Below are 26,211 nucleotides of genomic sequence, written 5' to 3' on the forward strand. Positions count from 1 at the left end.
AACATACAACCCTAATGAACATAACTTATGTGAAAAATCTAAGAATGAAAAAACACCAAATATGAAATGTAACGCATGGAATTTTGGGAATGTCAATTTACGTTTTTTCACTGTAAATTATTCCTTTTCGTTTTCAAAAAATGTATTTTAACGTAAAATGACATAAAATTTCCATTACAGTTTTTCACTGTATATAGTAGGGGAACTTACCGTTAACCAATTAATAGGTTTTTACTGTAGCATTTTTACAGTCTTTTACCATTAAAATCATGATCATTTTGCTATTACTCTATATGAAAAAATACAGAGCTGTTAGAAAGAATTCACACTCTTTAGTTTAATTTTTTTTTTTTTCATAGTTTTTATAGTTTATAGTATAGTAAAAATCCTATTAATAATACAATAAATATTTTTTTTTCTCAATGGGTAACTAAATTCAATACATTTTGAATGGAAAAAAACTTCTGACAAAACATTTACTCAGAAAGGAACATTGGATGTTACATTTATTTAAAAAAAAATTTATCCATGAGTCAAACTTTTACTTTTAGGACTTTTTTTCCACCTTAGGATGTCAAGTTAAATGCAGTATTTCTCTGGTCCTGTCACAGATTTTCAATTATAATTGAGAGATGCTGGGCCAGTCAAGAAGAAAACTGTATTTAACCATCCCATGTTGCTTTTGATGGCAACAAGCGCCTCCTGGTGAAAATCAAAGCCAGACCAGTGGCAAGATACCTGGCAAAGTAGCCAAATGGCTTCCTTCTAGCCACTATCTCACAGTGGCCAAATCTGTGAAGTGTTGAAAAAATGGTTGATGTCCCATTTAGACAGTCAAAGAGGTCTGTGAAGATCCATGAGCAGCTCCTTGGTCTTCATAACAGCTGATCTGATCTACAATTTGCTTGTAAAATATCACTAATATTACTTAATTATATTGTACAACCGCAAATAATACCGTATGCTTGTGGAAAATATCATTTAAATAAATATGCATTCAGTTTATTTAACAACACAAACAGAATGGGAATCAATCAATGGAGACTGAGTAATTTCTGAAGAAATTTTATCCAGCTAGTCATCTTGCTAATTAGCTCAATAACATGAGATGGTTAGCACATTCAATTAAAAAAAAAAATGTTGCTACAAAAATGTAACAAAATATTAGTTTATTTTTCATATGCACGCATGCAAAAAAGGGTAGGAAATGGCCTGAACAACTCTTTGAAGTGTTGTATCATCACAGATATACCTCACAGTATATTTAGAGTAAAATGTGTCATCTTTTGAGGTTATTTTTAATTTTAGTTTTACATAAATATATTCCGCAAATGTGGATTTGCATATAAGGCTATGAATTGAAGAATTACACACAGAAAACATATTACTCTTCAGCTAAATACAATTTAATTGTGTCTAGCTTATCATGTCCACCTGCAATCCTTCATGCACCAATGACTTTAACCCTCTACATTTCACACGCACAATGATGCCCAGGCACATGCGCATTTGTATCTCAAAGCAGTCGCAACAAGCCCTCACCAGGTTTTTGGGTGTGCGAGCTGGTCGTAAGTCTTCCGAGAAGCGCGATCCCCAGGAAGACTGGGACATTGCGACAGACGGTAGGCCACCGGGTTCCCACTATTTGTTCCAAGTGCATGGAGCCATCTGTCATTAAAAACAGGAAGGCCTACGTCCCCCTTCTCCCAGGAGCTCTCTTCAGCTTGCTTGGCTATTTTCAGGAACTTCACTTCTCCCTGTGTGGCTGGCGGGGCCGGGCGTGGGGCCCTGGCGGGAGCGTCTTGAAGTGGCAGCGAGGCCGAGGCTGTTGTGCCCATCTGCTGTGGGCCCAAGTGGCCGCTACATTATTAATGGGGCCACGAGCGCTGGTGACTTCTCAGATATGCAGGCCTGGCCTGAGGAAGTGCTCACCACTGACTCCTTCTGAGGAGTCAGAAAACACTAATTTTGACCCTCCACTCTTATTCTTTCCTCCATTTTCTTCTCACGCTATCTACCTTTTTAACATGTGGGTGCGGCCATTTGTAACTCTAATGTGAGAAGCTTCTGGTGTCATTCAAAAACAGTCCGTTATGCTGCTTGATTTTTGCCAACTAGTATTTGTTTCATATTATTTGAATGTATTGTTAATTGTTATCATAAACATAAACTGATTTGTAGCACAAAATAGTTTGCTACATTCTCACAACTTTCACTTCTGTTTTTTTAAAAGTAAAAGACAAAACATTCTTAAAGTAATGTTAACGGAACTTTCTTATAACCTTAATAATATTTGATATACTTTGTCATAACGTTCTGAGAAAACGTTCTGAGATCAACATTCTCGGAACGTCCTTACAATGTTATTTGTTCTTGATGAACTTTCTAAGAAATGTTTTTTGTAACCTTTAATTAACATTTCTACGGAGCCCCGCACATAGCATGCAGGGAAAAAAATAGTAGGTTAAATCTTACTATTTCATTCCCTCGATTTATAAATTGTGTGCATGATTTACTAATTAGTTCCCTCGATTTGCTAAATCGTGCACATGATTTATAAATCGAGAGAAGGAATTAGCAAATCGAGGGAGCTAAATAGTAATCGTGTGCACGTTTTAGTACATCGAGGGAACGAATTAGCAAATTGTGCACACGGTTTATTTATTTTTTCTTGCATGTCATGCTCCATACATTTCAGTTATGTCAAGAAAAATTTACATTTTAACATAACGTTCTGAGAAAACGTTCTGAGATCAACATTCTCGGAACGTCCTTACAATGTTATTTGTTCTTGATGAACTTTCTAAGAAATGTTTTTTGTAACCTTTAATTAACATTTCTACGGAGCCCCGCACATAGCATGCAGGGAAAAAAATAGTAGGTTAAATCTTACTATTTCATTCCCTCGATTTATAAATTGTGTGCATGATTTACTAATTAGTTCCCTCGATTTGCTAAATCGTGCACATGATTTATAAATCGAGAGAAGGAATTAGCAAATCGAGGGAGCTAAATAGTAATCGTGTGCACGTTTTAGTACATCGAGGGAACGAATTAGCAAATTGTGCACACGGTTTATTTATTTTTTCTTGCATGCTCCATACATTTCAGTTATGTCAAGAAAAATTTACATTTTAGCGTTCTTGGAATATTAAAAAGAAATAAAATGAAATGTTCAAATAAAATATTTTGGGTGAAAACAAAGTTAGTAAAATGTTGTAAGAAACATTTTTGTAACCTTATTGCATTAACATTATAATCACAACAAGAAAACTGGACAGTTTAAAATAAATGTTCAAATATTATTATATTTTGGGTAAAATAAATGAGTAAAAAGAATATTTAAAATAATGTTCTAATCAAAACAAGAAAACTGGACATTTCAGTGTTTCAGAAACACTTCATTTAAACCTAAATTTGTGACCTGGGATTCTTCTAGTTATTTGCCTATAGCGGCTACTGAATCTGAGGTCTCGCTCATTCACAGCAAATATCTTAATTTCATGTTGCAAACAAGGTGGATTCGCTCACTGACTTATTTTCACCTAATCTTTCCCTTACTTCTCAATCTATTAATTTCTTGTCTCTGATAAACCTGCTTTGTTTAGTACCTTCTGTGTCTTCTTCTTTCAGTCACCTTACTCATTGATTGCACTCTCTTGTCTACATTTCCGTCTGTGTTCATAAATCTATGTGTTCCTATGTGTGTGTGTTAAAGAGAAGCGGTGAAAGAGTTGGGCTGCCGGGCTCACCCATGCATGCTCAGTAAATTAGAATGAACACGAGCGCCAATCAGCTGGCGATGCCAAACACCAGCATCCTCCATGACCCCGGGCCATCTAATTTTCTGCTTAATTTTGCGGCAGTCAGTTTGCATTTTTGGATGATTATGTGGTAGGAAATTAACAATAAATAACAAATGTGGTCTGAAAGCCTGTTCCTTTCGAGACTCCCCACTCCATCGCCGGCCTTGTAGTCCACCAAAACTATTCTCTTAGTTCACCCTGTCTGTCAGAGCGGTAATGAAACTGTCTGTAGTTCATTGTAATGTAATGTGGAAGACAGTGGTGTGTATGGCTGGAATAGGGCTGTTCTTGCCAGGGTGATGGAGATACACAAAGAAAGGCCATTCTCCTTTAATCACCAACCACTTCTCTTATACAGGCTTATTTTATTGAGGCAGCGAGCACTGATGATACTCTTTCTCTCTTGCTTTTGCTCCTGTTAGAATACCTGCACAGGATGGAGACTGAGGAGGCACAGGAAATGTCCCAGATAACAGGTACGTTCAAGCCACAGTGAGGTCTGGACGATCAAAACAGTCGAGCAAAGATAACCGTTTTTTGACTGTTCAAAGACGGGCTATATATGAAGGTCTTCACAGGTGATTCTAGACCAGATTGAGGAGACTTCTACTCACCAAAATGTCTGATTAACTATTTAAGACGAAAGATGAAAAAAATTAAATTAAATAAAAAAATAAAAATCTTATATTATTTCACTCTTACCAGTTTAAAGGAACAAAAAGTTGATTACATAAAAGGGATAGTTCACCCAAAAATGTAAATCATTTACTCACCCTCATCTCATGTCATTCCAAGCCTATGACTTTATGACTTCATCAATGAATGAACAAAAACATTATTCAAAATAATTTTGTTCTGCAGAAGAAAACAGTCATACTGGTTTGGAATGACACGAACGATGCCAATCTCTCATCAGAAAGTTCTCTTTTCCATTGAAATACCAAATCAAGTACATCCAAATGTGGCCCCTGATATACATCTACTGACAAACAGATTCAATTTTAAATCGTATATTCAGCTAGATTTAAACTTGTGAAATCTTGCACATGAAGCAAAAGAAATGTTGCTGTCTGCCACAACACCTCAAGGATCTTGAATCGGCCTGGGGTTAATGCAAACACTTTCCCAGGAAAAAAAGTTAAATGGAAAAGGGAACACAGTCTGAGTGCAGGAAAAGGGTCAGCATTTGTGTTCAGTCGACATTTTCATATCTAAATAAAGTTACAAAACTTACACAAGACTTATTATAGTGAGCTCCAAACTTCTTGCATTAGCAAGAGTTATATATTTAATGCCCTGACTGTCGACACTGGGATGCAATACATCCTGGAGCAACCACAATACAACCCTTTTACTTTGAAGGGAAGTGTGCAAATTTGACACTTCTAATGTCACCAAACAGATTAAAAAAAATAAAAATAGTAGGTTTGTTCGACTTCAGATGGATTTACCCATTTGGTCAGATTTGCTGCTTGTCTCAATTCCAAAAAAATGCATTGTTTCAAATCAGACACAAATCAGAGCCGAATAAAGTCAAACACACCTAATGACTGTTTCCAAACAGTTCTCCTGAACATTCCCACCACCTGTCATTGGTCAGACACACAGATAGTCCCACCCCCCACTTCATGCCACTGGTTGAGCCAATGATGAGGAATCAGCCTGAAAATGGCTTACTTGTAATTGGCCACGTACCCACTGTAAAGTTTCAGGAGTGACAACTGCATTTAAATACGGGAGCAAATCCCCTAAATTATTGTTTTGTGTGTGTACAAAACAAAATTCACTCTCAGAAACTGTGATGATTTACACCATGGTAACCATAGCAACATTCTGGCATTTGGTATCTGCTATTTTTAACCAAAGAAATATAACAATGGCCAAAGACTCGGCAACAGAGCCGTTGTGTGTGTGTGTTTTTTTTGCACTATCATTGAGAAATTTGAACCATACTATGTTATAGACTTTTCATTAAGACCCTAAAGAATCATATCAACTTGTGGAAAATGGGCATCCTATGACCCCTTTAAGTTTGGATGGCTACTTTGCAGAGTGTGCTCTTGAAGGGTTGCCATGTCCACTTATTATAAGTGATTTCTGCAAATGCACTTGTCAACACTACCTGAATTTTTGGGAGTCCATTTGGTTGTAGAATGCGATTGTCACAATGTGTACATGGCCATTGCCTCAGCATATTAAACTTAAAAATGACATGTAAAAGGGATGGACCAGCATCTATATTTGTAACTTCTCTACTCTTTGCTCAGGAGGGGACAGCCCGAATGCTAACGAGGGGGGAGAGGACCAAGATGAGGCCATGCCTGTTCCTGAAGACTTGTCAGCAAGCACTGGCCTCCAACACAACAACCGCACAGACAAACCACTAGGTGAGTCAGACCAGCCTAAGCTGGGACACAACCACGAAACTACCTCATTTACACATTCACGCAATATTCAGTCTGTTATAGTTACCACTGTAGCCCACTTTTAAAGTCAGCCTAACACAGAAAGCTTTAAAATGTAATACTTTGTATGAAACGAGTGCATGCAACGGCTGTTGTCGTCCCTACGAGATCACAGGTCAAGTGCACTAGATTGTTCAATCACAGTCGCAGGGTCCAAAGCGTTTTAATTTAGCTCATGGTGCGCATCTTCAGTTTTTGTAATGAGATCATGTCTTTTTTTTCTATTGGCATGCATAGAAAGGAAAAAAAAAATCAAATCAAAAAGGAACCGATGTAAGAACTTTAAGTATTATTTTCCTCTCGTAAGACTGATAGTTCATAACTACTAGTTCCTGAAACTGTGGAACAATTAAAAAGCAGACTGCTAATTTAATGCACTGAAACAGCGTTTACCCACTGCCTGAGCCTACACATAACATGCTCAGTTGTGCCATGAACTCTTTAACCCACTTATTCGGAAATATTTCTCTCTGCTATTTTTAAACACTTCTACCCTTCCTTTTGTACTTCTCTTGTTTACTTCTCTTGAAATTCTATATAAAAAAAAATTTTCATCACTTATAAGTCCTTTTTGAATAAAAAGTCTAAAGGATTAAATGTAAATTGAAATTGCATTGCAAACCTGTTAAAACAATTTGTTTTCGAAGAATCATCAGTGAACTGACTTAAGCTGGAAAAATGACTTTTTGTTATCGTCTTCTTGCATTATTGACAAACTGTTTTCCTGTTTGACACTGTAAAGCTGCTTTGACACAATCAGCGTTGTATAAAGCGCTGTATAAATAAAAGTGACTTGACTTGACTAAAACTAAAAGGTACACAAACATTCAAAAGTGTGGGGTCAGTAAGACTTTTTTAATGTTTTTGAAAGTCTATTATGCTCACCAATTAGGGCTGCATTTATTTGATCAAGTAAAATATAATTATAATTTGTGTTACCATTTTCTATTTTAATACATTTAAAAATGTAATTTATTTCTGATGCAAAGCTGAATTGTCTTCAGTGTCACATGATCCTTCAGAAATCATTCTAATATGCTGATTTGCTGCTCAAGAAATATTTCTTATATTATCAATGTTAAATGTAATTGTGCTGCTTAATATTTGTGTGGAAACCATGATTTTTTTTAGAATACTTTGATGAATAAGAAGTTCAAAAGGACAGCATTTATTTGAAATAGGAACCTTTAGTAACATTGTAAATGCCTTTATTGTCACTTTTGATTAATTTAACACATCCTTGCTGGATAAAAGTATTCATTTCTTAAAAAGAAACTTTTTAATGACCTCAAGCTTTTGAGTGATAGTGTGTCATGTTTGATTGATAGGTAACAACAGAATGTCTAAGTTAGTCATTATATTAATAAATATACTGCTATCAGTGTAAATATAAAGTGGGTTAACTAAAGGCGAAAATGGGTGGGAATAAATTTGGCTAACCGGAAGTTAACATATGGCCTGTTTAATATCTTGAAGTATTTTAGTTTGGAATTTTCCCCTCCAGAAGTTCCAGATTAACTTGGACTTAATGTGTGACCCGCTCACTTTGAAGCTACTGAAAGTAAAAAACAGACTGAGAGAGAGAGAGAGAGAGATAGAGAGAGAGAAAGAAAGAAAGAAAAAAAAAGATGTGAGAGGAAACTGAAATAGGATGTGCAAGAGTTTCCTAAGAAGAACTTGCCAGAACTCAGTTTCAACACTCACTCAGGGAGATAAAATGTTCAGGAGCAACAGCAGATAGGCGCAGTATCGCAATAAATGCGAGCTTACGCTCTCTTACACGCAACACACACAACTCTGCACCTGCACTTATGCCATGCTTTCACTTCAACTGCCACGATATTCACACACTTCCACACACCCACCCACATTCAAATGCAAGTCCAAAAGACATGCTTCACTCACAAAATAGCACTTTCATATCTCACTCATGTGTTATGTATATAAAGAGCAAAGTCATATCGATAAAGTAATAAGAGACCATAGATGCTAGCAGAGGCCGCAGTGTGTTCTCATTACTTGACTGGTGAAAAGAGACCCCTTGTTAGTCAGCTGTTTGAACAGTCAGGATAACATTAAAAACACTAATAAGAATATAAACTCAACACTGCCTTTTTTTTTTTTTGCCCACTTTTTCACATACAATTCACAACTTTAGAAATGCTTACACTGATTCTAATTCTTTTCTGATTGAGATGTGAGTGTATTTGCGATGTATAGAAAGAATAATAACGCCATTAGGATTTAGACATAGAAAAAAATTTGGAGGATTGTTTTAGAGAAACAAGGAACTAAAATTCACATGCTCTGAACTCCTTAGCAAAGGTTTGTGTGAATATGTGCGTGTGCATGCATCTGTCTGTCTGCATGTTGTCCCTGAAGATATAATCAGCCAGTGTGCAAGAGGATGTGAAGACAGTATCTTCACAGTGCATCATTGCTTCTCTGATTAAGTGTATCAAGGGAGTATCTGTGCAGACTGTGCAGTACGCGGTTCGATCAGACGCATAGCAAGAGCGTAGAATATCAGGAAATCAAAACATATAGAGATGGTTCTTACAGAGCGCTGTCTCTTTGCTTTCCTGCTATGAAAGACCTAGAAACTCCTCTACAGTTATGAAAACATTTGAGGATTGAAACTGAATATCTGTGAGAAGCACAAAGAGCCAAACAATTTGTTTTAATCCTTCAAATCTTAAAAGTATATTTAAAAATAATTTTGTCATGCATTAAAGTGAAGTGTTTTTAATAGTACATTTAAAGATAATAATATATTTCAGATGTTCTAAATTGCAACTTCATCGTTACAAATATAAGTGTGTAAGTATATTAAATATGACATACAGTTTTTAAGTGTTAATTTAAGTGTATTTTATTTTGCCATATATGCTTGTCAGTACATTCAGCAGGACACTTTAACCCCATTTCAAAGACAATAGAACTAATGTACTTAAGTCCTACTTAGGTGGGTCAAAAAAGGATTATGCTTTATTTTATGGTGGCCTTGTTACAGTGTAATTATATATTTAAGTAATATTGATTAACTACATGTACATGTACTATATGTTTAGGGTTAGGATGAGTGATTGGTTTAGGGTTAGTTGCATGTAATTATGCATAGCCTATTGTTATTATTATATTAAGTACATGTAATGTGCAGCAGTGACACATAAAACAAAAAAAAACACTCTAAACTTCAGCTAATTGAGTTTGATATAAATTACTATAAACTAAAAACTATAATGTGTTTATATTATAATTTAATTTCAAATAACATGCAATTAGGTGTCCAAAACATCATGTTAATTATGCATTAAGTATCACAAGGGGTATTTCTGTTCACAACCAAATTTACCCCCGTAATGTGACATATTTTCAAGTGAAACAAGATATTCAATTAGAAAAAAAAATGAGCAGGAATTGTTTGGATAGTCAGTTAGGTGTTACATACCAGAATAGAGTCCAGGCTGAATGCTAAATTAATGCATAAATAGCCATTTGAATATTAATTAACTTAAAAAATAGCTAAGTGGCAGCAGAAAAGGAAAGACATTTTAGATTTAGATTTTGATGAAAGATTATGATTATAAACTATTTAATTCAATTAAATCACGCGTATCGATTAATCATTCATATTAAGACACAAATCAACCATTAAGAAAGTAAACAAGTCCATTTTAATTTCATGTTGATTTAAAGATGTAGAAACACTGGCTTTTTTAATTACAAAAACAGCGCTGTTTGGCTTGAGCATTAGTATTTATTAGCACTGCATGGAAAAACACTCTGTCCAGAGAAGTGCAGAAAGGTTTTCATGGTGCAGCGCCGATTTTATCATGTAATTCCTCTTTTTAAATGTATGAGGGTAACAGCCTGCTCTTAAACCTGTTGCTATATCAGATGCAAACATTTCACTAGCAAGTTCCTAAAATTGTGAGCGAAAGCAGGGTTCTTTTTGTCACATACGACACACAAATGCATACACATGCATGCTCAAACATATACTCTCACCCACCCGCTGTGGAGCCGTGGTTAATGTGCATGTAGCTCTCCTACACCGCATAAACTATTCATAGTCATGTTCAGTGCCTCGACTGGAGCATAGACGAAAATTAATTGTACTAGCAAAGTGTTATATTCGTTTATAGTGCCCTCACCATGAATACATCCCTTGCTAAAGTGCAATGTTGTGATAACTTTGTAATCGATGTAGCAGAGTGTCATAGGTTCAAACCGCTAAAGGGAGACTGACTTATCACTAACATGATCGTCAAGGCACTGAACCATTGCACTTCCAGAGAGTTGCTCTGAAAATGGAAAAAAATCTAATTTAATCCCATTTAAAATTAGTCCTTGATGTTTGTGAGGTTTGCCTGTTACGTCGCTCTGTTCTATGTAGAGCTCTTTGTTTGTCCTTGTCTGTGGCTTTTGTCACTTGCTTCCCAAAATGGGTAAATTAGGATGTGTGATAAACGTTATACAAAGTAAAAGCTCCTCTTCCCATCCCCAGTTTAGTCACAACTTCCCCAAAAGATCCATGAGAGATCGTATCATGACAACAAGCCTAGTTCCCTCTGCCAAACTCAGGTCACATCACACTGGTTAAATCATCATATCATATAAGCAGAAAGGCTGCCAGTGGATCTGTGTGTGTGTGTGTGTGCGCGAGAGGAAGAGATAGATCCTTTTATGGGTGTTAATGGGAGATTGCATTCCTGTATTGACTTTATGTTATTAACTGCTGTAATTCCTTCACACATGGAGACTGAAATCCATATAAACCTTCTTTAAAGTCAACATGAAATGCAGTTTACAACCTGTTTTACTTAATCAGACAAACTTTATTAGAGTGAAACAGAATATTCAGCGGGGGAAAAATGTAGGACGGCCTATTGGGCATTGACTGGATCGTGAAAATACTAATACAGCCAGGATACTGGAGGGGAGGGATTGAAAAGTACAAAAAAAATTGTACAAAAACTGTCACTGGGCCAGTTCCCTTTTCAAAAAGTATGTATATGTATAATTTAGTTACACTTTAGGTAATAAAATGTACATTAAGTTAATAATATCCTTTAGGGCTAAATAAAGTCTGAAGGTGTACCTTTGCAAAGGGTACTGCCCCATTGACAATCTTTTTTGTCTCATTAGTGTGTATGACGGATTTATGACGTAGCTGAAAAGGAAGGTTGTCACAGAGTTATTACATTTTGATAAAAGTCAAAGATTTTTTATGTAGAATAATTTCCACCAATGAATAGTGCACATAAAGACCAGGAGCATGCATTAAAGATGAAAATCGCTGACTTGAGTTTATTGTGTGATTATGTTCAGTCAAGACCTTCTCTGAAATGAAAGATAATACAGTTTTTAGTCAACTAGCTTTTATCTTTTCTAGTTAGTTATTTGATTAGCGTTCAGTCTTTTTCTTAGTCATTGGAGACGATTATACTGGAAACTTGATCAGTTGCTGTAAAACACAAGACAATTATCTATTTTGGAAACACAATAAAAAGAGTCTGGCTGCTAACTGTCAGAGAGTAACCTTAACACTGAACACAGTTTTGTCTGTCGGTACTCTCCAGTTCAGATCACGTGCTTCAGGTGCTGATCCCTGTCGAGTTTATTGTGTGATTATGTTCAGTCAAGACCTTCTCTGAAATGAAAGATAATACAGTTTTTAGTCAACTAGCTTTTATCTTTTCTAGTTAGTTATTTGATTAGCGTTCAGTCTTTTTCTTAGTCATTGGAGACGATTATACTGGAAACTTGATCAGTTGCTGTAAAACACAAGACAATTATTTCCGATCTATTTTGGAAACACAATAAAAAGAGTCTGGCTGCTAACTGTCAGAGAGTAACCTAAACACTGAACACAGTTTTGTCTGTCGGTACTCTCCAGTTCAGATCACGTGCTTCAGTTGCTGATCCCTGTAGTCTGAATGCAAAAAATGAAAAAGAAAAACTGTTTCACTTGTTGTGCTCAACAATTCCCTGTCTGTGCTTCCCTTTCTGTCACTTCTCCATAACTCTTGTCCTTTTTTTCGGTTGGGCCGGCTCGGGCGCTGAAGCTTCCTCTTTTCCCTTGGATTCCCATATTTCATTATTTCTGCTTGTTCCTCTTGAGTCTGTGCAAACAGAGGCTGAAGCGTGGGGAAATCAGCCTGGTACCACAGCATGTTAACCACAGGACCTTTACCCTGAGCTCTAACGGCCTGAAAAGACTCGAAATGTTTACTTCATTAGGCTGAACGGGCATTTGAACAATGATCTAGCTTATATATTTGGACATTACAGAGAATAATCTGAATATTTAACAGTTTCATTTTTATTTGATTGTTTGCTCCTTTTCGCATGAAGCACAACTGCCATCTACTCTTCCCTCCTTATACTATCACTCACAGATCACAGGGCGCAGGGCTGGGTAGGTTGAGAGAGACACACAGAGAGCAGGACAGAGACAGATGCTGGATGTGTTTTAAATGTAACCATCCTTTTCTTTAGCAGAGGCTAGAGTAGAGCAAGCAAACTGTGTATGGCTTGACTTGAATGGATGCTGTAAATTGATGTAAATGACCAATGCGATTCGTTTTTAGAACATTAGGACACCATTTTTGGATAATGTCCGCAGTTTGTTGCATCCAAAATGTAAATTCGCTCATCATTTGCTCACCTTCATGTCGTTCCAAACCTGTATGGCTTATTTTTTTCTTTGCGGTATACAAAAGAAGATATTTTAGAGAAACACACAGTTTTGGTTACCACTGACTTCCACTGTATAGACTAAACACCTTGAGACATCTCTCAAAATATCTTCTTTTATGTTCCACAGACGAAAGAAAGTCATACAGGTTTGGAATGCCATACAGTAAGGGTGAGTAAATGATGACAGAATTTTCATTTTTGGGTGAACTATCCTTTTACAAGCTCACCTGTAACCTTTTGTTAATATATTTATGATGAGATGTGCGTATATGTTTTTTTGTCTTTTAAAAAAAGAGGTTTAAAATGTGTCATTCTGTTCAGATTTCTTTATGACAGTCCAAATGCGACAACTAACCAAGCTAAGTCTCTCTCGAATGACAATTACTTCAGTATTAGTTATTTTCTCCCTTTCTCAAATTGATATTCCGCTGTGATGAAGCCAAACCAGTGGGCGAGAACATTTTTCAAAAAGGCACTTAACTTCCTCACTTGACAAACTAATGAAACTCAAAATGGAAGAAAGGAACAGTGGGCTAATGTAAATTCAGAAAAGAACGTATAATAAAAGATATAATGAAGTGCTTCCTATTTAAATCAAAATAATCGCAGGAGGTGCCGTGCTCCTGAAATGCCTTTTTAATGAGTTTCTTTTTCCGTCTTTTTGCTGCTTCACTGGTGACTCTTATTTTATAGGGCTTTTGAAGGGAGCGCCGTATTAATAGCGTTCTCGGAGAATGCCACAACATTCGGAGGAGCTGGATATTGGTTTATTCCAGGGGCGCTGATCAGGAAGACTGGCTCTCAAACACAAAGTGTTGCCTTCACTTTATTTAAATGAGCTCTGCATTTGCATTGTGATGGGTCGCTCTTATTTTAGAGCTGAAGAAGAGGAAAAAATGAGATTTTCAGATCAAATTGACCCAGGCAGTGGTGCATTACGAAACTGGCAGGCAGCGTCTGAAAGCCTCTTGTTCGATCAGGGCGCCAGTCGGCGCGCGGAGCCAGGCAGCGTGCGCAGAGCGGAGAGAGGCGCTCACGTGCGAGATCCCGCCCGCGTGTTTGATTGAGCTTTGGCACGAGGCGCCGCGTTGTTGAAGATGTAACAGCGCGGTGGAGCCGTGTAGGACACTGACCCCGCATTCACAGCGTAATAGCGCTACAGCGGCGGATGCTTTGCTTTCAGAGGGCCGATATAGTGTCTCAGACACCCGCCATTTACATGGCCATTTGTCGCTGGCACTCTTTGTTCAAAAGAAATACAGTTTGATAGAACTACAGGTGTATATAGGCTATAACTGCTATACAGGTTAAAGCACAACGAGTCACTTCATTGTGAACGCAAGTTACTTTATCACACAAGGGTATACAGAAGGCCCAAAAGGTATTTGCACTTTTAAGCCACACTTTTTTGCAATTACTTTTAACCAATAGGCTCCGAAGCAGCTTTAGTGGATGAAGTCCATTATCAGTCAGATTTCAAGTCAAGTGACATAAGGCTTTATACAATACAGATTGTGTCAAAGCAGCTTTACAGCAATACAACGGAAACAGTTTATTTTATGAATCATTACATTTCAGCAATAAGTTCAATACATTCAGTTCAGTAAGTGGCACTAGTGTCGCAAAGCTCATTGTTTATGAAACAAGTTCAATTCAGCTATAAGCAGCTCTAATTAAGGCAATCGTTATCCAGCTCAGTTCAGTTTAATGTCGATTCAGTTCAGTTGATGTTACAAAGTTAGTGTCATTGTCCATTTCGATTCAGTTTTTAATTGAACGTTTTATTCTCATCCGATCGTATCAGTGAAACTGAATTGATAATATTACTGAATATCATTTGCCTTTAAAAGTTTCAGGTGTCCTACCGTTGCACCCAACTATGAATGTATTCTACTAACATTTGATTGCATGAAAGTGTCCAAATACTTTTTGTCTTCATTTTGAACAGTACATCTACTGTTTTATCATTTACAACCTCCAAAAATCTTCTGGTTTAATATATTGTTTCAAAGCGCAATGAAACTCAACCATTTTTAAGTGTGGCTTAAGTGTCCAAATACGTTTGGGATCACTAGAAAGGAGAATATGCTGAAAAATCTAGTTCCTTTATCATTATGCATGACTTGCAGCATTTAGCAATTTTACATGTTCAACTTATAAGTTATGTGTTATCTTTTTTTCTTCTAGGGGAAAGGCCGTTCCAGTGCAGCCAGTGCGGTGCTTCCTTCACTCAGAAGGGTAACCTGCTCCGACACATCAAACTGCACTCTGGCGAGAAACCTTTCAAATGTCACCTGTGCAACTATGCTTGCCGCCGCAGAGACGCCCTCTCCGGACACCTGCGCACGCACTCGGGTAAATGCCTCTGTCACCTGGATCATTCAGACATGCCTTCATTTCTTCATTAACTCAAACCTGCACTGATCGCGTGAGACTATATTGTAGTGAAAACAATGACAGAATTGTATAGTGGGATTGAACAGATTTCTTTTTTTATTTTGAATTTACAGTTGGAAAACCTCATAAGTGTGCATACTGTGGGCGCAGCTACAAGCAACGGAGCTCACTGGAGGAACATAAGGAGCGATGTCACAACTACCTGCAGTGCATGGGCCTTCAGAATAGCATTTATACAGGTCTGTGAATGACAGAACACCAGAGCTCTCTATCAAAGTGTTTTCGATTCTTTTATAGATGGAAATGCTGCTAATCTATGATCCATTAACATATCTTACATGTGGTTTATTATCACTATAATGAAAAATAAAAGAAATAGTATTAGTGGAAGTACAACTACCACTGACGTCCTGGTAGTACTTAATGGTGACACTGCCAAAAAATGGCCCAAATATTCAGAAGTTCAGAGCCACAATTGAATGTGTAAAATGACGGGCAGCAACATGCCTGTAAAGTCCCAAGGCTTAAAAATAAAGTGTCTTAAGAAAAAAAAATTAAATAGCTTGGAGTAAGGGATAGAAAACCATGTGTGCCACATCAGTTGCATGATTGAAGGAACATCATCATCTATTATAGCTAGCTAGCACATGTCAGAGGATGATCTCAGGTTAGATAAGGACATTTGAATCTTATGCGTGGTTTCTTTGTCTTGCTTTCTATAGTGAAGGAAGAGAACAGCCAGAATGAGCAGAGGGAGGACATGCCAGCATCTGAGAGAGCCTTGGTGCTAGACAGGATAGCTAACAATGTAGCTAAGCGTAAGAGCTCTATGCCACAGAGGTTTGTGGGTAAGAGTTGAAGTTTGCTTTCATTGTACAGTATATATCGTAGATCATCCTGACATCATTGTCAAAAATGCATTTATGTATCTGACTAAAAGAATGAAGACATTGCAAAAACAATAACAGGCAGCTCCCTCTTTGCTTTCTTTTTGATGAGTAGACTTTTAAAAAAATCTGGAAAAGAAACACTATAATGCCATGCAACATGAATTTGACCGTTGCTTATTGTTTTATAAATTCTTATATATTTGCATTTGCATCTTTTATAGAAATAGCTCATGAAGTGCTCTTAGAATAACGTGATGTGTTACTAAGCCCATTTCTCTTCTTTTCATGTCGGTATTTTACTGAAGATTATTGTAAAAATTAAAAGATTAAAAGGAGGCACCATTTGAGGTTTCTCAGACTGCCACACTGGAAGAACCGTCTGGAGGATCTGTAGGCACCTGCTGAAGGTGCCTTAACGGAGCTATTGGCATCTATGGTTCTATAAAGAACCTTTAACACCCATAGAACCTTTCCATTACACAAAAGGTTCTTTATATTGGAAAAGGGTTCTTTAGATTATTAAAATGTTCTTTACACCAAGAAAAAATTAGTTCTTAACTGTTCACTCAGAGGTTCTTAGGGGAACCCAAAATACTTATATGGTGTCACTGCGAAACCCCCTTTTGGAATCTATATTATTGAGAGAGTACTTCTAAGTATCTTTTCCAGTATCTCAAAACCTTTATGAACCATTATGATCCCAGCTAACAAAAATATGTTCTAGGAACATTTTGCTAATGTTAACATGTTATAATGTTAACAAGTTATAAAAACATATTTTCTGAATGTTCTCCGACCATTCAAAATGTCATGTTTTCAAAATGTTTTTCTTGTTTATTGGAACATTATATTTGATAATTTTGGAAACATTATGGGAATGTTATTTTTGAATGTTCTCTGTAATGTAATGGCTTTTTTTTTTTTAAAATGCAAGACGAACATTGTTTCAGAAAAAACGTTGAACCATGAACATTTTGAACCATTTTTTTAGAACATTTTTAAAGACCAGATAACTTTGAACAAACATTCTATTAATGTTACAGGAAGAATGTTTGTTCATAACTTTGAGAGAACCTTTTCAGAACGTTAGCCAAAGTTCTGAGAATGTTCCCTGTTCGCTGGGATGGGGTTCCTGGAGGAACCTCTGAGCGTCTTTTTTTGAGTTTTATGAAACTAACTCCATTTATTTTCTCAAAGAACTGTCTATTTTGAAAGGGTTTCCCCTAAGTGTCTTTTCATTTCCACAGTAATAATAGTTAATATTATAAAGACACGAAAAATGTCAGAATTTGTGCCGTCCAGTAAAGTTCAATGATGCATCAATTCTAATTTTACATTTCACAGAACTCAGAGTTAAAACTTTTGCTCTTTTGGCTTTTCCACAGGAGAGAATCGTTTGTCGGAGCTGTCATTCGAAGGCGGCTCAGGTGAGCTCATGCAGCCTCATGTGATTGATCAGGCCATCAACAGTGCGATTAGCTATCTGGGAGCGGAGTCCTTGCGGCCTCTGGTTCAGACCTCCCCTGGCTCCTCCGACATGGTGGTCAGCCCTATTTACAACCTCCACAAGTCACAATCAGTCGAAGGCAATGGTGTATCTGCTAAAGACAGCGCTGCAGAGCATCTCCTTCTGCTGTCCAAGTCCAAATCGGCCTCCGTGGAGAAGGACGGCTCGCCCAGCCCCAGCGGCCAGGACTCCACTGACACCGAGAGCAACGAGGCCGGGGGAGGCGGGGCAGCGGCCGCAGGAGGTCTCATCTACCTGACCAATCACATGGCTCCAGGTATGCGAAACGGAGGTCTGCCAGTAGTGAAGGAAGAGCAGCAGCGGCATTTTGAGGCCTTGCGGGCAGTAGGGATGGAGCTGAGTATGGCGTCATCGGAGGGGTTTAAGGTGCTGAGTGGAGAGGGAGAAGAGTTGAGGGCGTACCGCTGCGTCCACTGCAGAGTTTTGTTCCTGGACCACGTTATGTATACCATCCACATGGGATGCCATGGCTTCCGAGACCCCTTCGAGTGCAACCTGTGTGGTTACCGCAGTCAGGACCGCTACGAGTTCTCATCACACATCACGCGTGGAGAGCACCGCTTCTGAGTTAACACACAGAGACGTTCCACATACACTTGACTACACGATCACACAAGCGTACTACACACACACACACACACACAACACATTCAACATTTCAGAATTTTTTTAGACACTGTCCAAACACTGGAGTTTCCTGTAACATTGATTTTTTTTGTACATACAGTTGCCTATATATTTCACTGTCTTGTCTATTTTTCTACAATGTTGTGATTTATATGTAAACTAGTGAGACTATTAAAAAAGAAAGAACTGTAACTGAAAATAGAAATTAGGTGTTTGAAAGTGCAACATTTTATATAATCCCATATAAAAGTGAAGTTTTTGCTGCCCTAAATAAATAAAATAATGCATAGAAATATAAAGTTATAAAATATTATTTGCAACGGATGTAAACTTCTTGCATATCTTACATAACTTACTTCTCTGTGTTCCAACTGTTCACTCTTCATGTTAAATATATTTTTATATTAAGCAGCCTTAAGAAGTTCATATCATTTTATAATTTATTACAATGAAAATGTCATGACATGTCCATTTTATGTAACATGACTCCCTTTTGAAATCCTCTCCTGTATATTGAACCAAATATATGGCAGTACATATTGTACCTGTTTTTTTGTTTTTTCCCTGCTTGTTTTATATTGTATTTAAAAATACAGTTTGAAAGCATTTTACTCGTACATATTTACATCAACTTCCTAGAATATATGCTTGCAAATTTTTTAAAAATAAAAATAAAATATAGTTATAATTTATTACAATGAAAATGTCATGACATGTCCATTTTATGTAACATGACTCCCTTTTGAAATGCTCTCCTGTATATTGAACCAAATATATGGCAGTACATATTGTACCTGTTTTTTTGTTTTTTCCCTGCTTGTTTTATATGGTATTTAAAAATACAGTTTGAAAGCATTTTACTCGTACATATTTACATCAACTTCCTAGAATATATATGCTTGCAAATTTTTTAAAAATAAAAATAAAATATATTTTACATTTGTTCAACCCTAACGTGTCAACTTTTGTAAAGGTAATTTAGTTTAACATTTAAATGAAGTGGCCAATGCAGATAGAGTATCTAACAAATCACAACTTATGGAATGGCATTTATTGTCACATATCACAAACATATGCTAAAGTAATTGGTACAGAACTAATCATTCATAATCGCCCATAAACTCTTACTTTAATACAGAACGGAAGTCCAAGCATCACACTTATAATACTCACTTGAATCACGTTTTATCTAAAAAAATTACTGAGCTAAATGAACATCAGCCAAAGAGATGTCACCTTTCAGTCAAATAGCTTAAAAAGGCTTGTTTTATATGGTATTTAAAAATACAGTTTGAAAGCATTTTACTCGTACATATTTACATCAACTTCCTAGAATATATATGCTTGCAAATTTTTTAAAAATAAAAATAAAATATATTTTACATTTGTTCAACCCTAACGTGTCAACTTTTGTAAAGGTAATTTAGTTTAACATTTAAATGAAGTGGCCAATGCAGATAGAGTATCTAACAAATCACAACTTATGGAATGGCATTTATTGTCACATATCACAAACATATGCTAAAGTAATTGGTACAGAACTAGTCATTCATAATCGCCCATAAACTCTTACTTTAATACAGAACGGAAGTCCAAGCATCACACTTATAATACTCACTTGAATCACGTTTTATCTAAAAAAATTACTGAGCTAAATGAACATCAGCCAAAGAGATGTCACCTTTCAGTCAAATAGCTTAAAAAGCTTAAAAAGCTGAATTTACTCTTAAGAATTTGAGAATAAAACTGAATACCTCTGTTACAATAATTGCATTCTGAGAACTTTAGGCTAAAAAGCCTTCAAAAGTCTTGCTGATTTAGTTTGTAGTGTTGAAACAGCATTTACAGTACTGTGGATTTATAGTAATAAAGAAATCACTACTTCTCAGGTATTGACAACAATGACATCATGTTTCTTGTAAACTAATATGTTTCTAAAGTGTTTGTACTTGGGCAATAACAGTAAAAGTGTGCAATGACCAAAGGGAGATGGAGTAAACCGAAGAAGAGCAGATCTGTCAAGAGAGCATGAGTGAGCCCGACCCAAGAGCTCACCAGCTCTTCGCAATGACATGCATGTCCAGATGGCTGTTGTGTGATTGGGTAGAAACGGGAAGCAGCTGTGGCCAACGCAGAGCCCCCACGCTTCAGTGGGACCTAACCGTGGAGAGAGTGCATTTGCATGAGAGGGATAATCTGGCCAGCACCCCCTCACACCACCCCATCCGCCTCAATCCCAAATCTCACTTCTCTTTTCCTCTTTGACTTACGATAGTACAGCACAAATAGACCCCACCCATTCTAAAGATGTCAAAACCAAGCTATAAGAGACAAGTATAAATTAGTCAGGCATATAAATCAATGCCCCTTGTGTTTCAAAATCTACTGCCAGATGTATCAGTTAATCAGGATAATAAGTACATGTTTATTGCACCCTATAAGTACACTTAATATTAAAGACTATTCCACATATCATCATTATAGTGACCACTGGCATTAGCCATTTAATAAAAATATTGGTCAACCACTACTATGAAACAATGTTATGTCAGCACCAAATGCTATTTTCAAGGAAAAAGAAAGAAAGAAAAAATGAATGAAGAATTTAAAAATTAAACATTAAAAAATTAAACCAAACAAACAATCTTCATACAGAAAAATACATTTTTCAAATGTGATAGAATTTTTTTGCTGACATGTCATTAAACACATTCTACTAATACAGTATGAAATAACTAATTGTCTAAAAACACACAATGGAAAATAACATTGTACCTTAATACAAACTAGAAAAAAAAATGATGCAAAGGTTAATATTAGCTGTAGATCTAGTGTGGAGAAAGGTTTTGGAGGAATTCTGAGTGCCTATTCTCCTATAGTCCAGCTGCGGGCTACCCCTGCTGTTCTGACAACCCCCAACCGCTCCTTAGGGATGGACTTACTACTTGCACTGCTGGCTAATTTTACAAAGTTTCAACACTCCTGCCAACCGCACAATCCTAAAATATTCATTAACCCGCTTGACAAAAAGATGAAAAATAAATGACACCCTTTTTTCATGGGCTTCCAGTTTTTCTAAGATTGTTTCATGAAAATTACATGACTGATTCATCTCATGTGAGCACAATCTATAATCGGATGCAGATGAAGACAACCCAAGAGTAAGAGTTTAGAATTGAATTAGACTGTTAAATCCCACTCGCCTTCTGAGGTGTATTAACAGTTCAGCCTGACTTCCTGTAAGAATGGTTTTGCAGTTGCAAGAAGCAAACAAATCAATCAGCTGTCTCGCTTTCAATTTTCCCAGACTGCAGTCATCAGGTTTCACGAAACACAGACTTTGCGTTTCACTCCAACACAAATCAGTTGTACTTTGACAATGAAAATGTAATGCTAATGCAGAGGCATAAAAACAACAAACAGAAAGAAATTTCAGGGAAGCCCGTCTCATCCAAATAAAGTGACAGAATTCAAAACCTACTGAAAATACAACAAAAAATCCAAACAAATTCATTCGAAACTGCATTATTCGGAGCTTTACAAAAAATGATTTATATTTTGTAACCTGACCAAAACCATTCGTGTTCAAATTCATTCATTCATTACTTTGTGATTTGGCCTGGGTGAGTTTCCTCACCACTGGACCAGCAACTTTTACTCCTCATGCCATCTGTGGCCACTCATTTAGAGCTCCACAATGCTCCTCTCCATCCATCAACAGTAAATGCATCAAGCCACAGTTGTTATCTGCTTCTACAATGCATAATTTTTTGTGAGGTTTATGGCTGGTGTCATCCTCAAAGCCTCTCTTTCTAAGACCTGGAAGTCCTCTAGTTTATGAAAACAGCAATTCTGATGGTTTCCCTCCAACTTCGAACTCACCATTATGTCTAAAAAAAAAACACAAAAATAGATTCTCCTATTCTGAAAAAGAAAAAAAAAAGACTGAATACTGATTGGATGGACAGTTCTCCACAGGCACAATGTGTAACTGAAAAAACTAAACCAACCATATTGTCCTCTAGGAGGAGGATGAAGAGTCCATCTTTAAAACCCCTTCCAAGGCACAAAGACATTCCTCTGGTTTACCAGATGTGGTCCGAGACCGCACTGGCTTAGCAACAGGAAGAGCACTGCAAGAGTTGATCTGTGGGTAACTCTTATCATGAGACCAGAATGCCTGCAGTGTTACCCAACTTCCCCTCCAAATCCATTCACCAAGACACAACACAATGGGAGAGTTGGTCCTAAGGTGTCTAACGCTCTGTCTATGCAGGAGCGAGAGCAGTTAAACATGGAGAGCCGTTGAACTCATTCTGTGCACACAGAAGTTAGGGCGGGCTGAACATTGTACTAGCTGACAGTTCCCTTTTGGATAAGTGCATTCAGAAGGAAACAACATACTCCAGAGTAGACCCCATGTTCCCTTTTTAGTGCAAACTTGGCACATTTCCTCTACATTACAAGGAAAAGAGTTGCAGCTCCACTCAGTGATGCAACTGTTTTCAGGAAGGCACAACTGTGGTATGCTAATTTTGAGGCTATACACATGGTTAAAAGCTCAGTTTTACAAAATCATGAGTGCTGTTTTGAGTCAATCCATTCTGAGTACATAAATTATACTTATTATGAAACTTTGCATAAATGTCACCGTTTTGTTGCAATCACAAAAAAACAGAGATTGTCTTTTTTCCCCACAGCTCTCTAAAAGAACGTTCATGAAAAAGACGGAAAAAGACCCAAGACAAATCAACCATTTATTTCAAGAAATGAACCCAGCATCATAGTCATACTAACATAAAACTCATCAATTAGTGTAATCTGAACACATGCTCAGCGACCGCAGCCAAATGTCTTGTTCCACTCTTCATATAGCTCCAGATCTTTAGAAGAGACACTGGGCCGCACAGTTTTGAGAGCCTCCTGGAAGTCATTGTAGAGTATCGACCGAACCTGTTCTGCCGAGATGGTAGCAATGTCACTTAAACTAATGCTTCGGATGGGGCCTAGGGCTGCTTCACGACACAGCTGTGTCATATCTGCCCCTGAAAACCCCTCTGTGCTCTGTACAACATTCTCCAATAACACAAATGTATCTAATCCCATTTGATTAACCAGTATCTATGCTGCTGACCTTTGATGATCCAGTTCAACCATACTAATAAGCAAAAATGACTTTAGAGAAACTAACAATTGTGCTTCATTGTTTTTTTATTGCTGAAGAGTGTTTCTTCTCCTGTGCTCTACTGTACAGACGTGAATTTACTTTTGCTTCAGCCTGAGGTTTATTCATTACACTTTTTGGTGTGAAAGGGCTTTTACATTTGCTATAAATAGAACTTCTTACATTAAAAACAATCAAGCTCTGCTCATATTTAAAAAGTAACGCAAAAGTAATATAATGCATTACTTTCCATAAAAAGTAACTAAGTAACGCAATTAGTTACTATTTTAGGGAGTAACGCAATATTGTAATGCATTACTTTTAAAAGTAACTTTCCCCAACACTGTTCTTCAACAGTGTTTAAAAAGCATCCCACTGGATGCACCTCATGAAGTTAGTTAAGAGAAAGAAGAGTGAGCAGAGACCAAATATAAGACAGATTTGACTTGGCCTGTACACAATTCCTGTACATTTGCATTATTTCATTGTTTTGATGACTTACTGTTTTAAACTGTGAAATGTGTTGATAATAAAGAATAAGCATGTGTGTACAAACACTCGACTTGTACTTACTATAATTTCAAGCATATCCATACAAATGTTATGTGCCAGACAAGTGAAACACTAAAGCCCATTCTCACATGAACCGTATTAATGTACTAAATAAATAACGGGGTATTAACACTGTGCCCGTATGAAATATTTGAAGGACATTCAGACAGACAGGACAATGTTTACCTAAACTCTTAACGGGAGCTGACAGCAGGAACTCAACTCTCAAACACAGCTTCAAACACACTCCCGTGTTCGTTCTGTTTTTGTTGAGGAAAGTAGAAACCTACCTCTGGGTTAAACGTATTTCTTGTGTGAATGCTGTAAAGTTCAGAAATAGCTGAAAGTCTATACAGCGATGAAGACCAAAACAACCATAGCTTCGACCAAACCTCGCGCCTCCTGCGTAGCTTCCGGCCCCGCCACTACTTTTTTCAAGTAACTAGTAAAGTAACGCATTACTTTTTTAATTTACAAGAAAATATCTGAGTTACTTTTTCAAAAAAGTAATGCCAGTTACTTTGTTTTCCCATTTATTGACTGACAGCTCTCCTGTCCCCATATTGGGAGAAATCGGGAGTGCAGAGGCGTTGTGTGTGCGCTGTGTGAACATGATGCTACTGTAGTTCTAGACTGTGAATGTGAATGCGCATTAATTCATCCCACTCACAAAAAACTGATTTAGTATTCATCAAAATGAATTAAAACAGTGAAATGCAAACTCAGAATATGACGCAAACCTGCAATAATTAAATGTTAAATAACACAAATGTATCTAATCCCATTTGATTAACCAGTATCTATGCTGCTGACCTTTGATGATCCAGTTCAACCATACTAATAAGCAAAAATGACTTTAGAGAAACTAACAATTGTGCTTCATTGTTTTTTTATTGCTGAAGAGTGTTTCTTCTCCTGTGCTCTACTGTACAGACGTGAATTTACTTTTGCTTCAGCCTGAGGTTTATTCATTACACTTTTTGGTGTGAAAGGGCTTTTACATTTGCTATAAATAGAACTTCTTACATTAAAAACAATCAAGCTCTGCTCATATTTAAAAAGTAACGCAAAAGTAATATAATGCATTACTTTCCATAAAAAGTAACTAAGTAACGCAATTAGTTACTATTTTAGGGAGTAACGCAATATTGTAATGCATTACTTTTAAAAGTAACTTTCCCCAACACTGTTCTTCAACAGTGTTTAAAAAGCATCCCACTGGATGCACCTCATGAAGTTAGTTAAGAGAAAGAAGAGTGAGCAGAGACCAAATATAAGACAGATTTGACTTGGCCTGTACACAATTCCTGTACATTTGCGTTATTTCATTGTTTTGATGACTTACTGTTTTAAACTGTGAAATGTGTTGATAATAAAGAATAAGCATGTGTGTACAAACACTCGACTTGTACTTACTATAATTTCAAGCATATCCATACAAATGTTATGTGCCAGACAAGTGAAACACTAAAGCCCACTCTCACATGAACCGTATTAATGTACTAAATAAATAACGGGGTATTAACACTGTGCCCGTATGAAATATTTGAAGGACATTCAGACAGACAGGACAATGTTTACCTAAACTCTTAACGGGAGCTGACAGCAGGAACTCAACTCTCAAACACAGCTTCAAACACACTCCCGTGTTCGTTCTGTTTTTGGTGAGGAAAGTAGAAACCTACCTCTGGGTTAAACGTATTTCTTGTGTGAATGCTGTAAAGTTCAGAAATAGCTGAAAGTCTATACAGCGATGAAGACCAAAACAACCATAGCTTCGACCAAACCTCGCGCCTCCTGCGTAGCTTCCGGCCCCGCCACAGTAAGATCGCGTGCGCCACCGCCTGGCGAAACACACACACATCTCTCTCTCTCTCTCACACACACACACACACATCTCTCTCTCTCTCTCTCTCTCTCTCTCTCTCTCTCTGGGTTTATTGGTGGGTCGCAACCAACTTGTTCAGGTGCATACCGCCACCTACTGTACCGGAGTGTGCAACTTCAGGGCTTCATGTACTTAGCATAGTTATAATCATTAAAAAAATATAATAATTCCCATTTCCTATATGCTGTG

General features: G+C 37.1%; 1 protein-coding gene across 3 annotated transcripts; it reads left to right on the forward strand.

Moving 5' to 3' along the window:
- Positions 1-4,229: 4,229 nt before the first annotated feature.
- LOC107589539 (DNA-binding protein Ikaros-like) lies at positions 4,230-18,688 on the forward strand. Of its 3 annotated transcripts, XM_016278014.1 has the most exons (6): positions 4,230-4,282; positions 6,074-6,193; positions 15,164-15,331; positions 15,487-15,612; positions 16,096-16,221; positions 17,649-18,688. In XM_016278014.1, exons 1-6 carry the CDS (start codon positions 4,243-4,245, stop codon positions 18,356-18,358), a joined length of 1,290 nt encoding a protein of 429 aa, XP_016133500.1. In that variant the 5' UTR covers positions 4,230-4,242; the 3' UTR covers positions 18,359-18,688. The 3 variants fall into 3 exon arrangements, with proteins under 3 accessions (XP_016133500.1, XP_016133501.1, XP_016133502.1); XM_016278015.1 differs by lacking the exon at positions 16,096-16,221; XM_016278016.1 differs by lacking the exons at positions 4,230-4,282; positions 6,074-6,193 and adding an exon at positions 13,127-13,145.
- The last annotated feature ends 7,523 nt before the right edge of the window (positions 18,689-26,211 follow it).

The sequence above is a fragment of the Sinocyclocheilus grahami genome, unplaced genomic scaffold (genome assembly GCF_001515645.1).
Source record: "Sinocyclocheilus grahami isolate Dianchi unplaced genomic scaffold, SAMN03320097.WGS_v1.1 scaffold117.1, whole genome shotgun sequence".
Classification (NCBI taxonomy): domain Eukaryota; kingdom Metazoa; phylum Chordata; class Actinopteri; order Cypriniformes; family Cyprinidae; genus Sinocyclocheilus; species Sinocyclocheilus grahami.

Excerpts from the sequence above, each read along its gene's own strand:
- LOC107589539 (XM_016278014.1), top strand. The coding sequence starts at position 4,243 with ATGGAGACTGAGGAGGCACAGGAAATGTCCCAGATAACAG. Across the intron at positions 15,613-16,095 it reads TCAGAATAGCATTTATACAG|TGAAGGAAGAGAACAGCCAG; the intron begins GTCTGTGAATGA and ends TGCTTTCTATAG. Across the intron at positions 16,222-17,648 it reads TATGCCACAGAGGTTTGTGG|GAGAGAATCGTTTGTCGGAG; the intron begins GTAAGAGTTGAA and ends GCTTTTCCACAG.